Source organism: Miniopterus schreibersii (genome assembly GCF_964146895.1).
Source record: "Miniopterus schreibersii genome assembly, chromosome: 9".
Lineage (NCBI taxonomy): Eukaryota > Metazoa > Chordata > Mammalia > Chiroptera > Miniopteridae > Miniopterus > Miniopterus schreibersii.
The window spans coordinates 15,146,768-15,161,902 of record NC_138118.1 but is presented as its reverse complement, the minus strand read 5'-3'; the positions used below and the strand labels follow the sequence as shown (position 1 = coordinate 15,161,902).

Sequence of the window (15,135 nt, the reverse complement as noted above, 5' to 3'; positions counted from 1 at the left end):
CTATAGCTGCTGTAACAAATTACCACAAACTTAAAGGCTTAAGACAACCTTCATTTCTTTATCTTACAGTTCTGTAAGTTAGAAGTCCAACACAGGTCTCACTGGGCTAATAAAATCAAGGTGTCAGCAGGGCTGCTGCATTCCTTTCTGGAGGCTGTAGGAGTGAATCCACTTCCTTGCCGTTTCCACCCAAGACAAAAGTCCTTGACTCATAGCACCCCCTTTCCCATCTCCAAATCCAGCAATACTGTGACTCTCTGACCCGGCTTCCGCCAACACATCTCTTCGCCTACCCTTTTCTCCCACCTCCACTTTTAAGGACCCTTATCCTTATATTGGGCCCACCAGGATAATCTAGGATACTCTCCCTAGCAGCTAATCAGCAACTTTAATTCCCTTCCGCTGTGTAATGTAATATATTCACAGGTCTTGGGAATCAGGTTGGGGATATCTTGGGGGGGGGGGGGCGGTATTCTGCCTACTACATTTACCAATTGCTTAAAATGAACTAGAAACCAACCACAATTCAAGGCAGCCTGATAAGACTCAGAGGGAAGTATTAACAGCAAAACAAACAAAAAACCCTCAATCAACGGCTGACTAATCCATATTTAATTTTTCCAATATTTAGTGAAGCTGGCCATCTAAGTGAAGATTTTCTCTCTCTTTCTTGTGGCCAACACTGTTCACTGGCTATTTCCAACCCCTTCTTCCTTGTCTGCCGCTATTATTTGAGCTGTAAAAGCTAAATACTCACTTTCCTGGACTCCTACAGATAGTCATATAACACAGCTGTGCCAAATGAAATCTAAAAATTGCCTAGGGAAAAGCTATTGCATACCTGATAAAGAGGCAGATGGTGCTGCCCTCCCTGGCCCCCTTCCCGATACCCCTCCCACCTTGAATGGTGCACTGCGGTAATTCAGGCATCTATTTTGCAATAATGTGAGAATGCCCACAAGAATTCAAGAGACACCAGCCCTTCCATTGTCAAACTACTGAACCAACACAAGCTACTCTACGTCTATGTTGTTTCAGTGACGATTTATATCTGCCTTTCTGTTACTTTCAGCTGAAAGTTCAGGAAATTGAAACTATATTCAACACAACTGCTAGGTAAACATAAGCACCCTCCTCCAAAATTTATTTTGTTTTACAAAAACCATATTCACTTAAATGAGTTATAATTAAAAAGGCAATTATTTTTTAAATAACATGTGTTATATATTTTAGAACTCTAAATTATACACACTCATTCTAGAACATTTGGAAATTATCAAAAGTTTAAAGAAAATAAATAGCCACAATCCCAAATATCCAGAAATAACCTCCTGATAATATATCAGTGTATTTCCATCCATATATTTTTATGTACATACATAAAATATTTTTTAAAGTGAGACTATATGGAATAAAGTACATAGACTTGAATCCAACTCTCATTTAGCACTTTACTGAGGACTTTTCCACATCATTAAAGATGTTTCAAAAATATATTCAAAAAATTAAAAATCAGATTATGAAATAATTAAATAATTTTTAACAATGGCAGACATTTAAGTTGTTTGATCCCTTTTGCCAGTGTAAACAGTGTTGCAGTGAGCACTACTGTATGCAAGTCTTTCTGCGCTCTCTCTGATTATTTTCTGAGCATTGTTACACAGATGTGGCATCACTGGGTCAAAGGGATAAACCCTTTCAAACATTCAACAAAAGCTGCCAAATTTGCTTTCTAGAAAAACTGAATCAATTTATTATCCTACTTTCTTTCTATAAACAAAATATCAGTCTCCCTTATAAGTACTGACTGCCTTTTTTCTTTTTTTGCCAATTTGATGAGTAAAAATATCATAACTTATTCTCTAATTAATTTACATTTTCTGGTTACTAGTGAAAATGACTACATAAAGATATTTTGATCCTTTATATGGGTTATTTTATTATCACTTGGAATTTTTTGAAATATGAGAATTCTTTCTATTATAAATATTTTGATGTACTTATATTTTATTTCAGTGTATCACTTAATTTTTTAGTTTTGTTTATATATATTTTTATAAACATTTAAAATGTAATCATATCTATTAGCATTATCCTTTGTGAGGTCTTTCTTTGTGTAATCATACAGGATGGTTTTTACATAATGACACCACATTTCAGAAAAGAATGTTTTAAGATATTATATTCTTTTAAATTTCTATTGACTTTCTTATAGTCAAACAAGTAAAATTAATATCAAAAGAACAAATATTCCACTAAATATATGAGTACCCCACCCTAGGTTTTGACCGTTCGCATACCTGCTTGTGACAATGATGACATCCTCAGAGATGTTAGCCATTTCTTTGATGGTAAGGTAGCACATTCTTCTCAATGTTTGCTGAAATTATTTATAAAAGGCAACAGGTTATTCCTAAGAAAATGGTTTTCTAAACTGTTTGAAGTGAGGACCCCAAGTAGATATATTTAGAAAGTTATTCTTCAAAAGATTCTCATCCATCCAAAAAAGTCCTTTCAAGAATATTTGGATGAGAAAATAAATATTCAGAATACAACTATTTCTTAAACACAAGTAATTGCTGCACTGACACCGGAAAGTATCTAGATGAAAACTCAAAATTTCAGTTAATTACACAGGTTTTTATGCAAAGAGATCCAAAGTTGTGAGTCCAAAGACTGAAGATTTTCTTTTTTTGTTGTTGTTGACTCTATTACAGTACCCCCATTTCCCCTCCCCCAGTTTTGCCTTCCTCCCCCCTGCCCCCGCCCAGGCCTTCACAGTATTACTGTCAGTGCCCATAGGCTATGCACATAGGCGTATTTTTCCACTGATCTCTTCCTGTTTTCCCCACTCCTCTCCTCTGAGCTCTGTCAGTCAGTTCCATGCATCCATACCCTATTTTGTTCGTCAGTTTATTTTGTTCTTTAGATTCCACATAAAAGTGAGATCATGTGATATTTGTCTTTCTCTAACTGGCTTATTTCGCTTGTTAAAGGTTTGCCCTGGAAACTGTATTTTTTGAATTCTTGAAAAAAATATATGTGGATACAGGCAGACTGCATTTTCCTCAGTTCGGCACATACAGATGTTTTTCCTTAAAATATTTGTGGTTATATAACCAACTCCCATTTTCAATGATCCAGATCTCTAGATACCTGGATCTAAAATAAGTGTTAAGCTAATAAGTGTTAAGCTAAATAAGTGCCCCTCCTCCTCACCTGGATCTCTGATTTATTCATACACTATGGGCACTGGTTCCGCCAGCCTGTCTAGCCTCACTGTCTACCAAGTAACTTCAAATGACGTATAAGTAGTGAAACCAAACACATCAGACCCAGCTCCAGAGTCCAAGCTGTAGACAGAATCCAGTAGAGACTACTGAGCCCATCGAGAAAAGGGAACAAGGGACTGAGGATTCTCATGGGGATTAAACACACACAAAACATCACCCCTAGAAAGAGAAAGCCAGTACAGGGCAAATGAACGGGGCAGATACACCCACATGAAACTACGATGAGAAGAAAACAGAAAACAAGAATAAAAACTTCAGAGCTGAAGATGATTTGCCCCTCCCAAATAAAAACCCACCATGCAGCAGAATAAAACTGAAGATACAAAATATTAAAACCACACTTCAGACGCCACCTCGCACTTGCCAAAATGACTAAAAATTTTAAAAGTGACAATACAAAGTGTTAACAAAGATGGGCTCATAACTATTAAAAAATATTACCTAAACCAATACACAGAGATACTAAATAAAATAGAAACAAAAATTTAAGTATGTAGTCAAGGACAAAACGAAGGTCAATTTATAGGTGCCAAAAATGGAGAAACAAACCACCACTAGCTAGAGAAGGAGGAAGAAGGAAATCTAAAACATCTCGGAAGGATGGAATTCTAAAAGGTATGTTCTTCAGACACAGGGAAAATTATTCTAGATAATATCAGAAATATAGCAAGGAACAAAGAGTAAAAAGAGAAAGTGGTAAACAGTAACAAGACAGTGTGGTATCGGCAAAAGAACAGACAGACAGAGAACAGACCAGCCAGAAATACGCCCACATAAATATAGCAACTGATCTTTGACTTAAGAGAAAAGGCCATGCAATGGCACAAAGACAGTCTCTTCAACAAATGGTACTAGAACAACTGGATGTCCACATGAAAAATATAAATCTAGACACAGACCTTACAACCTTCACAAAAATGAACTCAAAATGGATCACAGACCTCAACGTAAAATGCAAAACTGTAAAAGTCCTAGAAGAAAACCTAGATAACCCTGGGTATGGTGGTGACTTTTTACATACAATACCAAAGGTATGATCATAATAGAAATAACTGATAAGTTGGCCTTCATTAAAATGAAAAATTTTTCTGCAAAGGACAATGTCAAGAGGATGAACAAGCCACAGACTGGGAGAAAATACTTTCAGAACACATATCTGAGAAAGGACTGTTATCCAAAATATACAAAAAAATCTCTTACAAGTAAAAAATAAGAAAAACAACCTGACTTAAAAATGGGCCAAAGACCTTAACACACACCTCACTTAAGAAGATATACAGATGGTAAGTATAAAAAAAAGATGCTCCACATCATATGCCATCGGGGAAAGGCAAATGAAAACAACAAGATACCACTATACTCCTAACAGAACGGCTACAATCCAAAACACTGACACCACCAAATGCTGATGAGGATGTGGACCACCAAGAACTCTCATTTGTTGTTGGCGGACATAAAAATGGCACCGTCACTTTGGAAGATGTTTTGGTGATTTCTTTCAAACTAAACATACTATTACCATGCAGTCCAGCAATAGTGCCCCTTGGTATTTACCCAAAGGAGCTGAAAACTTATGTCCACACAAAAACCTGCACACGGATGTCTACAGCAGCTTTATTCTTAACTGCCAAAAGTTGGAGGGAACCAAGATGTCCTTTTAGTAGCTGAATGGATAAACTGTGGCATATCCAGAAAACAGAATATGATTCAGCACTAAAAATAAACGAGCTATCAAGCCATGAAGAGACATGGAGGAAACTTAAATGCATATTAACTAACAGCTGAAAGGAGCCAATCTGAAAAGGCCATATGTTGTATGAGTCCAACTACATGGCATTCAAGAAAAGGCAAAACTATGGAGACAGTAAAAAGATCCATAGTTGCCAGGGGCTGGGGAAGAGGAGATGGAGTTAGGGGGGAGCTAGAGTGCAAAGGATTTTTCGGGCAGTGAAAATAGTCTGTGTAATATTTTAATAATGGATGCATGTCACTATACATTCGTCAAAACCCATAGATGTACAAACACCAAGACTGAACACCAACATAAACTATGGACTCTGGATGACTATAAAGTATCAATAATGTAGGTTCATCAGTTGCAACAAATGTACCAGTTTGGGGCATGCTGATATTGGGGAGGCTGTGCATGTGAGGGGACAGAGAGTATATGGAAAATCTCTGTACCTTCCTCTTAATTTTGCTGTGAACCTAAAACTGTTTTTTAAAAAATCCTGTTTTAGAAAGTGGTAAAGATGAATAAATCTGCATGAACAACAAAAACCAATGTTATGATGTATAAATATGTTTATATGCTCACATACATATAAGTAATAAGTAACCTAAGGTTCTCAAATGTTCATGAACAGGAAAAAGATAAAGGTGAATATTAGATTTTGATGAGTCAAAAATTCATGTTGCAATTTCTAGGGTAACCACTAACAGAACTTTCAAACTATTATCCCACATGTTGTTGCTGCTGCTCTGTTTATTTTTATTCAGTCTTTTTTCTGTTTCATTTTGGAAAGTTTCTATCTTCAAATTCACTGATTCTGCCCTAGGTGGTTTTTCCCAGTGGTTAGAGAGTCAGCCCTCAAACTGAAGGGTCCGGGTTCGATTCCGGCCAAGGGCACATACCTCTCCCCAGCCCCAGTAGGGACGCATGCAGGAGGCAACCAATCAATGTGTCTCTCTCACATCAATGTCTCTCTCTCTTTCTCTCTTTCTTTCCCTTCTACTCTCTGAAAAGCAATGGAAAAAATATCCTCGAGTGAGGATTAAAAAAAAAAATTTACTGATTTTTTTCCCCCTGCAGTCTTTAATCTGCTGTTAACCCCATGCGGTGTATTTTTCATGACAGATAGATATATAGATAGATCTTTTTTTTAATTTCTGTATCTCTCTAGATGTCTTATTTTGCTCCTCATTCTTGTCGTGTCTTTCTATGCATTAAGCATCTAGACCACATCTATAGTGGCTGTTTTAATGTCATTATCTGCTCATCCATCATCTTTATCATTTCTGGGATCGTGTCTGTTGATGCATTTTTCTCCTGACTATGGATAATATTTTATTGCATGCTGTACATTGTGAAGTTTATATTGTTAGGCGCTGGATTTTGTTGCATTTTTTAACATAGCATTGTATGTATTGTTTACTCTGTCATAAAATTAAGTTACCTTTGATCTGTTTTTCACTCTTCAGGCTCACTTTTAAGCATTTTACAGCTTTAGTCTAAGGCTGATCTATTCTCCATTACTGAGGTGATACCTCACTGAGAACTATACCAGATGACAAAGTCTTAACACTCTCGCCGGTGGGAATATATACTATTCTCAGCCTGGTGTTCTGGTGATTCTTTTTTTTTTTAATCCTCATTTGAGGATATTTTTTCCATTGCTTTTCAGAGAGAGTGGAAGGGGAAGGGAGGGAGGGGGGAAGAGAGAGAGTGAGAGAGACAGAGAGAAACATCAGTGTGGGAGGGATACATCGATTGGCTGCCTCCTGCACTAACCTCGACTGGGGCCGGGGATTGAGCCTGCAACCAAGGTACGTGCCCTTGGCAGGAATCAAACCCAGGACCCTTTAGTCCATGGGCCGATGTTCTAACCACTGAGCCAAACAGGCTAGGGCTCTGGTAATTCTTTCTTTGGCCTGGTGCAGTTTCCTTTCACATATGCATGGATCCGTTCTTATCCAAAGTCAAGGGGGGCCCTCAGTAGATTGCTGGAACTACCTCCTACCTTTCTTTCTTCTCTCCCCTTCTCTCCCCCTCACTTCCTCTCTTCCTACCTCCTTCTTCTTTTACTCTGCCCTTCAAATTCAAGCTTTCTTAGCCTCCCCAATTCCACACGTTTTCTCAACTTAGAAAGATAACTAGGTTCCTTTTCAGTATGCCCTTCCTGACCAGAGGCCTGTACTCTGCCTCTGGGCAATGAGCTACTGTAATCCTAGGGCACACCTTTTCTTTTTCTTCAGGTTGCAGTCCCGGGATACCTAGTAATCCTGTGTAATATATTTTGTTTGATTTTCTAGCTATTAATGGTAGCAGGGTAAATCTAGCCCTTTTATCATGGCTGGAAGCAGAACAGAAATGTGCTCCTAATAACAAAACATATGGTAAAAAATACATATACGTTGAATTACCTAGTTACGCCTTTATTATCTCCAACACAATCCACAGTAATTAGAGAACACAGTCTATACCATTACATTCCTTTGAAATGTGTTGTCTTGCTTTATGACTCAATAGTCAACTTTTGTAAATGTTTTTTTGTTGTTCACTTACATTTAATGTAGATAATGATGGTCTATATCTACCATCTATTATATGATTTATGTTTGTCTTGCTTGATCTATGTTTCTTTTCTTTTTTCCCCTTTGTTCTTGTTTGATTTTTTAACATTCTAGTTTTTGGCACAATTAGTTTGGAAGAGAAAAACAACAGAGAAAAATCAATGAAATAAAAGCTAGATGTGTTAAGAGATCAGCAAGTTTATAAACCTCCACACAAATTTTACAGGCATAAAAGAGCAGAGACAATTTACCAATATCAGGATGAAAGAAGAGACATCACTACAAATCCTCCAAACATTGAAAGAATAAAGGAATACATATTTTGAACAGTTTTATGCCAACAAAGTTCAGCAATTTAGGTGAAATGGACAAATTCCTTGAAAGACACGAACTGCCAGAGCTTGCTCAAGACAAATAGTCTGAATAGCACCAGACCTATTTCTTTTTAATGAGTTAACTATCAAAAACCTTCCCACAAAGAAGATGGCTTCAATAGTGAATTCCATCAAACATTTCACGAAAAATTAATACTGATTCTACAAGTCTTTCAGAAAGCAGAAGAGGAAAAACACCTTCCCAATTCATTTTATGTGGCCAGCATTTTCCAATTACAAAACCCAGACCCCCCAAAAAAAAACCATAAGAAAAAACTAAAGATCAATATATTTCATGACCAGAGACTCAAAAATCCCTAACAAGATTTAGCAAACAGAAACCAAAGATTTTATATTTTTCAGGAAAATAAACAAATGGATCTCACCATATCAATATACTAAATAAGAAAAACCATGATAATACAATGGATATAGGAAAGCATTTGACAAAATTAAATATCCATTCATGAAAAAATCTTTCAGCAAACTAGGAATAAAAAGGAACTTCCTCAACCTTATAAAGGCCACCTATGAAAAACTTAGAGCTAACGTACTTAATTTTAATGGTGAAAGCCTCAAGACCTACCCCCTAAAGATCAGGTACAAAGCAAGGATGTCTCTGAGACCAACACTTCTATTCTATTGTTGTAAGACAGTACGGCAAGACAAATAAAAGGCATACAGACTGAAAAGGAAAAAGAAAATCCTAAGCAACTCCCATAATACTCCTAGAACAAATAACTGAATTTAACAAGATCGCAAGACACAGGGCAATATACAAAAATCAATTTAATTTCTACAGACTACCCACAAACAACACAATAGCACAAGAAACACAATAGCATAAAAAATATTAACTAGTTTAGGATAAATTTCACAAAATATGTCTAAGACTTGTATGCTGAAAGCTAAAATACCACTGACAGAAATTAGAGAGACCTGAAAAAAGAGAGATGTACACCATGTTTGTGAAGCAGAAAACTCAATAATGTTACAATGTCAATTCTCCTCAAACTGATCTTTAGATTCAATGCCATCCCCTTTAAAGATCAATTTGACAAAATCGAATAACTAGCATGTCTAGAAATTCAACTCATGGGCTATCTACCAAAGAAGAATTCTCACTGTGTGCACAAGAAGACATGTACATATACATTATGTGTAGTATCATTTGTAATAGCAAAACACAGAAACAATTCAAATATCTATCAATGAGAGATGGGTAAATAAATAGGAATACTGTACATTCATTCACACACTGGGATTCCATTCAGCAGAGACATTGAACAAAGGAGAAGTACATGCAGCAAGTGAGTAGAGCTTAAAAACATATTAGTTTTTTAAAATGCAAAATAATATGAAGATGATACTATTTATATTTTATTTTAAAAAACACAAAAATACTAACTTTAGATTATGGATGTAAACATATGTAATACAGTGGCACCTCGGTTTTCGAACGTCTCTGTTGACGAGCATTTTGGTTTACAAATGCCATAAACCTAGGCGTTAATGCTTCAGTTTTTGAAGACGTCTCAGAAGTCGAACATGCCCCATGGCTTCCACTGAGGGCAAGATCCTGAGGCCTCACTGTCGGCTGTGGATCCCTCAGTTTTTGAATGTTTCAGAACTCCAACGGTCTTCCGGACGGATTACATTAGAAAACTGAGGTCCCACTGTACATCTATATACATACACATGGACAGGAGGACACCAATCTCAAGGTAGTAATCAGCCTCTGGGAAAGGAAGGAACTCCACTTGCTGATGGCAAAATCCTCAACTCTCCCCCCCCCAACCCCCCCCATAAATCACACCCTCGATTCCATATTCTGCCTAAGGGACCATCCGAATGAATAGCATTGTGCTCTGCACAGTTACTTACCTCAGTCACTACAAAAAACCTAAAACATCCTGGTCATGACTCATCACCATGCAGCTGGGTACAGCACCTAATCTGACTGCAGCTCCCATCCTTCCACAAATCCCAAGCCCCTCCATCATGCTCTCCGGCACTTTCATCAGCAAAACCCCTTCTATCCTGACTCTTTTCCGAACAGTCCCAACTTTTCTCTAACTAATACCTGGCTCTCCCCTGAGGATTTTCCTGCAGCCCTCTGCAATGGTGGCTGTTTTCTCCCCTTTAAGCCACATCCACCACACGGGCAGGTGGGGAAGCTGTCCAAGTCAGTTTTCGTTGCTTTTCGAAATCCCTATACTGCCTTCTCTCACTGTGCCTCCTTCTTCCCTAAAAAACTCTGGCTTTAAAGTTTATGCCATTAGACTGATCGCCTGCCACCATTCTTGGTTGCATGTATAGATCCAGGTTACTTCCTTATTTACTTATTATTATTATTATTTTTAATATATCTTTATTGATTTCAGAGAGAGGAAAGGAAAGGGAGAGAGAGAGACAGAAACATCAATGATGAGAGAGTCACTGATCGAGCCCGAAACCCGGGCATGTGCCCTGACCGGGAATCGAACCCCGATCACCTGGACCCTAGGTCAATGCTCAACCGCTGAGCCACGCCCGGCTGGGCACTTCCCTTATATTTAAAAAATAGTATTACCTTGTACACTATCACTATCTCCAATATTACCCCACTAATAATTATTGGTGATTTTAATATCCGCACAGACAATATTAAAACTCTGCGCATGCTGTGGAATTGACTTCTCCTCCAACGATCCTGTCCTTCCTACTGTGACTGCCCACTTCCATTGTCACAGTCTTTATCAATAACAGTATCCCTTTCATAACTTCATTTCCAAGCATTTCACTCTCCAAACACCACCCTTGACTCCAACAACTCTTTTCACTCCATCATGACCTATATCCATTGGTCCTAAATGTTTCAATCAGCCCCGTTCTTACTTGCCTCCTAACCAAACACAGATTCCATAGTCAGTATTTCAATTACTCAACTTCCTTGTTCCTGCCTCTGTTGACTAACTCGGCAAAATCCCAACCCTAACCAATCCATGCCTTACCCTGATGCCTGTAACCAGGGAAAAACATTCGCCTTGCTGCCTGCTAATACTGTAAACCTGTGACCGCTAACTTCAAGGGGCCATTTGTCCTGTCCAATAGTCCTACATTTGCACAATTCATTTCCTAGAAAACTATTTCACACCTTCTTTTCTTAATACCACCTCTGTGCTAGAGGCTTCAAGTCTGTCCTCACTGTCTCTTCCCTGCTCTGCATCTTCTTCTCTGCTCCATGTCCAGCTCCTCCTCCCAACTGCCCATCTTCTGAGCAACAGCAACCACAGGCCCAGATACTTGCACTACAAATTCAGAGCCACAAAGAAGCAACAGCCCTACATGTTTGTTTATAATTGTTTATTTAATTTTTTTTCCATCACCCTTTATCCCCTCTATGCCCTCTTCCACCTTCACCCCCCCTCACACACAATCACCACTGTAGTCCATGGCCATGAGTTCTCTCTCTCTTTTTTTCCTTTTTGGCTCCATCCTCCCACCTCCCCCCCCCCCACACACACACCCCCCTGCTCTCTATCAGTCTGTCTCTATTTTGCTTGGTAGTTCACTCAGTTTGTTAATTAAATTCCACACATGAGCAAAATCGTATGGTACTTTCCTTTCTCTGCCTGGCTTATTTCACTCAGCATAATGTTCTCCAGGTCCATCCATGCTGTCGTGAAGGGTAAAATTTTCTTCCTTTTTATGGCATAGTAGTACTCCATTGTGTAAATGTACCACAGCCGTTTTATCTACTCATCTACTGATGGACACTTGGGCTGCTTCCAAATGTTGGCTATTACAAATCATGCTGCAATGGACACAGGGGTACATATACTCTTTCAAATTAATATTTCCGGTTTCTTCAGATAAATACACAGAAGTGGAATCGCTGGGTCATAAGAGAGTTCCATTTTTAATTTTTTGAGGAAACTCCATACTGTTTTCCACAATGGCTGCACCAGTCTGCCTTCCCACCAACAGTGCATGAGGGTCCCCTTTTCTCCACATCCTCGCCAACACTTGTTGTTTATTGATTTATTGATGGTAGCCATTCTGACAGGTGTGAGGTGGTATCTCACTGTAGTTTTAGTTTGCATCTCTTTGATGATTAGTGACATTGAACATCTTTTCATTAATCTATTGGCCTCTTTGGAGAAGTGTCTATTCAGGTCTTTTGCCCATTTTTAAATTGGACTGTTAGTTTTTTTGGTGTTGAGTTTTTTAAGTTCTTTATAAATTTCGGATATTAACCCCTTATCAGATGTATCACTGGCAAATATGTTCTCCCATTCAGTGGGTTGTCTTTTTCCATAACTTTTATAATAGTCCCTCCCCTTGGCCCCAGTACAGCAGCTTGGAATGCCTAGCATTCTAATCTAATTCCGCCAATAATAATTCTATAATCATAGTGGTTCTGCTTCCCTGATTAAACACTGAGTTAGGAAAATAGGACCTTAAGGATAGGAATCTGAAATTGCTTCTCTGAGTTGATAAAAGGCGTTAATGACCATTTCCAGTGGTAAAGGGGACCCTAGTAGTCTATTGCATACAGTGGCAAAATACCTAAATTACCACCTGCAGACAGTATAATCAAGAACCTATAAGACAAGGCTTTGGCCAAGTAGTTGCTGCCATAGAACATTTTTATAAAAATGAGTTGTATAATAGGTCAGTTGCTTCTAAGTACACTGGAGAACTTGCTAAAAAAAAATGATGAGCTCAGAGTTGTAAATTCACAGCTCAAGGTCTAGGTAAGTGACTAGAAATTTTCTCTATTGCCTTAATAAGAAGCCTATGTCATGTGGACACAGGGCTGAGACTGCTGAAAGGCATATCCTGTGGGATGAATTACAATGCAAATTCAACTCACACCCTTGTGGGGCATCTTATGTTAAAGTCAGGACCTTGACTGGGAAGAAGTTGGGGCCCTGAAAACTGGAACGGGGACTTTAGGCAGACTCCAATGAAGCTGAGTACCTTGAACCCCTAAATTCCACCAAGCCTCCTTTGCAAATACAAGTAGTTCTTCTACCCCCGTCTGAGGAACATTGTCTCCCTTTGCCTGAAGGATGTGTAATGGCCTCCCCTGAGCTAGTTGCCTTACAAGGGACTGCTGATGTTCCTGAGGACCCACTCCCAAAACTTCTCATTATCTAAACACATAACCCAGACTCAAATCCCAGAAGGTCCTGGGGGTCAGGCAAAAAATGTGGCCTGTGATGACATGCAATACATACCAAATGGACTACAAGATTTGGACAGTTTATGTGAACAGAAAGGTGGAAAATATATATTCCAGAATCCCCTTCCCTGTATGGTTCTGAGCTAGAGCTGGGCAAAAGAGAAATACAGCATGTGCCACATTAGAAGACAGGACTAAAGCAGCAGCCATTGTGCTCTGAAAGTCAGGGTGGTCTAAGGTAATGAGAGACAGATGCAGAGGTTTTGGCAGCTCTTGTCTGTCCTCACTCTTTTTTTCCCCCTGCCTGTCCTCTTTCCCACTCTGCATCCAGCTCTTCCTCTCAACTGCCAGCCCTGCTAAACAGCAGCAACCCCGGGCCCAGCAGAACCTTGACTAAGAACGCAGAGATGTGGTAGCTCCGCTGACTTCCACACCATTCCCTACTGCAGTGCATGCCAGGAGCTGGGTCGTAAAAGCCTTTGTGACTGCAAGGCAGATATGTGGGTGAACAGCTTTATACTACATACTTTCATTCCTTTACTTTCATATGTCCTTTAGTGAACATTTTATGAAAATAAACAATTTTTAAATAATTTTAAACATTTCAAGCAACCTCCCCTAATTTGGAACACTCTAAGTTCCCCAAGGAAAACAAATAAAAGCAGCTTTTCAGCCTAAAAGAATAAAAAATAAAAGGACTTACATCATTAGATTGAAACAATCGAGTCATTGCAAAGAAAGCTTCTGTGGCTTCTGTAGTTCCAAAGTGTTCACCCTAAGTAAAATTGAAAACAACAATTAAGGATTTTCTCTTTATTTCTGCAAAACTCTTTTAGAATGCAGGTAAAAAATCTATTTGTAAACAATAGCCTTTTTGCTATTTTTCTGGCATAGACATTTACCCGTTCCTTATTTAAAATAATTCAATATCACACACCATGCTATAAAAGTCCTAGAATAGTGGTCTCTAACCTTATAGCAGGAACTGTTTTAATTTCCCTGAAGAACTGTGATTTATAAGGAGGTAGAAAATGACAGCAAGTTGAGATTCTAATCAGATTGCGATGTTATTGTTACACTGCCTATGAGCAGAGATCATACCCTATACCTTTCTATAATCCAATGACCAGCGCAAACCCTGACATTCTCATAGGAACATAATAAATATTACACTGTAAACAACTATGAGGAATCCAGAAAATATAACTTAAAAGAGACCCACTAAAAGGGCTGGAATCAGGTTAGTTATATAAAAGGCTTAAGGGGCCACTAATAGATCTCTAGATACTGGCTCAAGCCCCTAAAACATGCTTTGGATCAGAACTTGAATCTGCTCGATAAATCAGCTGAGGATCTTGGCTGAAGCCTGAAATTTTTCATTTCTAACTAGCTTCCAATAATGAGAATGCTGTTGATCTGAGAACCACATTTTTATTTATTTTTTGCATAACAAGATGTTAAATAACCTATTTCACTTATAGTCAAAACACTGCAGATCACAGGCTACCTTAAACATTACCATTTCAATTTAATATCTTCATTAAAGCAATCCTATAAAATATGTCAGGCCCAATCACTTTCAGAACTTCAGATCTTACATAGAATATAACTAGTCTTCACTCTATTTGTCATGAGTCTAAGAATAAGTCAATTTTGATGAAAAACTTTGAGAGCTTAGGATGAAAGATAAAGTATAATAGTTTACAACTGCTTCAATCAGAATATCCAACTTGCTCACCAGTAACCGATTTCCACTCTTTCTTTCATAACTATTTCCTGAATACCTAGAAGGTCATGTACTTTTCAGTGATATTCATAAAACTTGAGTCCCTACTTGTTAAAACTCAGAGAACATATGGATATATCAACTCTGGTAGAAACTTAAAAGTATTTTTCCATAAAGCTCCCCCAAGTTCTAGGCAAAAGAAAAAACTAAGGTCCCCAAACCTGTTTATGTATCAGCCTGTGCTTGGCAATTTCCTTATCAAGATAATTAAATGTTTCA

At 38.3% G+C, this 15,135-nt stretch overlaps 1 protein-coding gene across 3 annotated transcripts in view; it reads right to left on the bottom strand.

Annotated features, from left to right (window-relative positions):
- Window positions 1–15,135, bottom strand: part of COPG2 (COPI coat complex subunit gamma 2) — a 217,889-nt gene that overhangs the window by 198,458 nt on the left and 4,296 nt on the right. For all 3 annotated transcript variants that reach the window (XM_081147032.1, XM_081147031.1, XM_081147030.1), the window contains 2 exons: window positions 13,834–13,905; window positions 2,301–2,380 (listed from right to left, as the gene is read on the bottom strand). In XM_081147032.1, coding sequence (XP_081003158.1) covers window positions 2,301–2,380; window positions 13,834–13,905 — 152 coding nt within the window. The remainder of the gene's footprint in view (window positions 1–2,300; window positions 2,381–13,833; window positions 13,906–15,135) is intronic.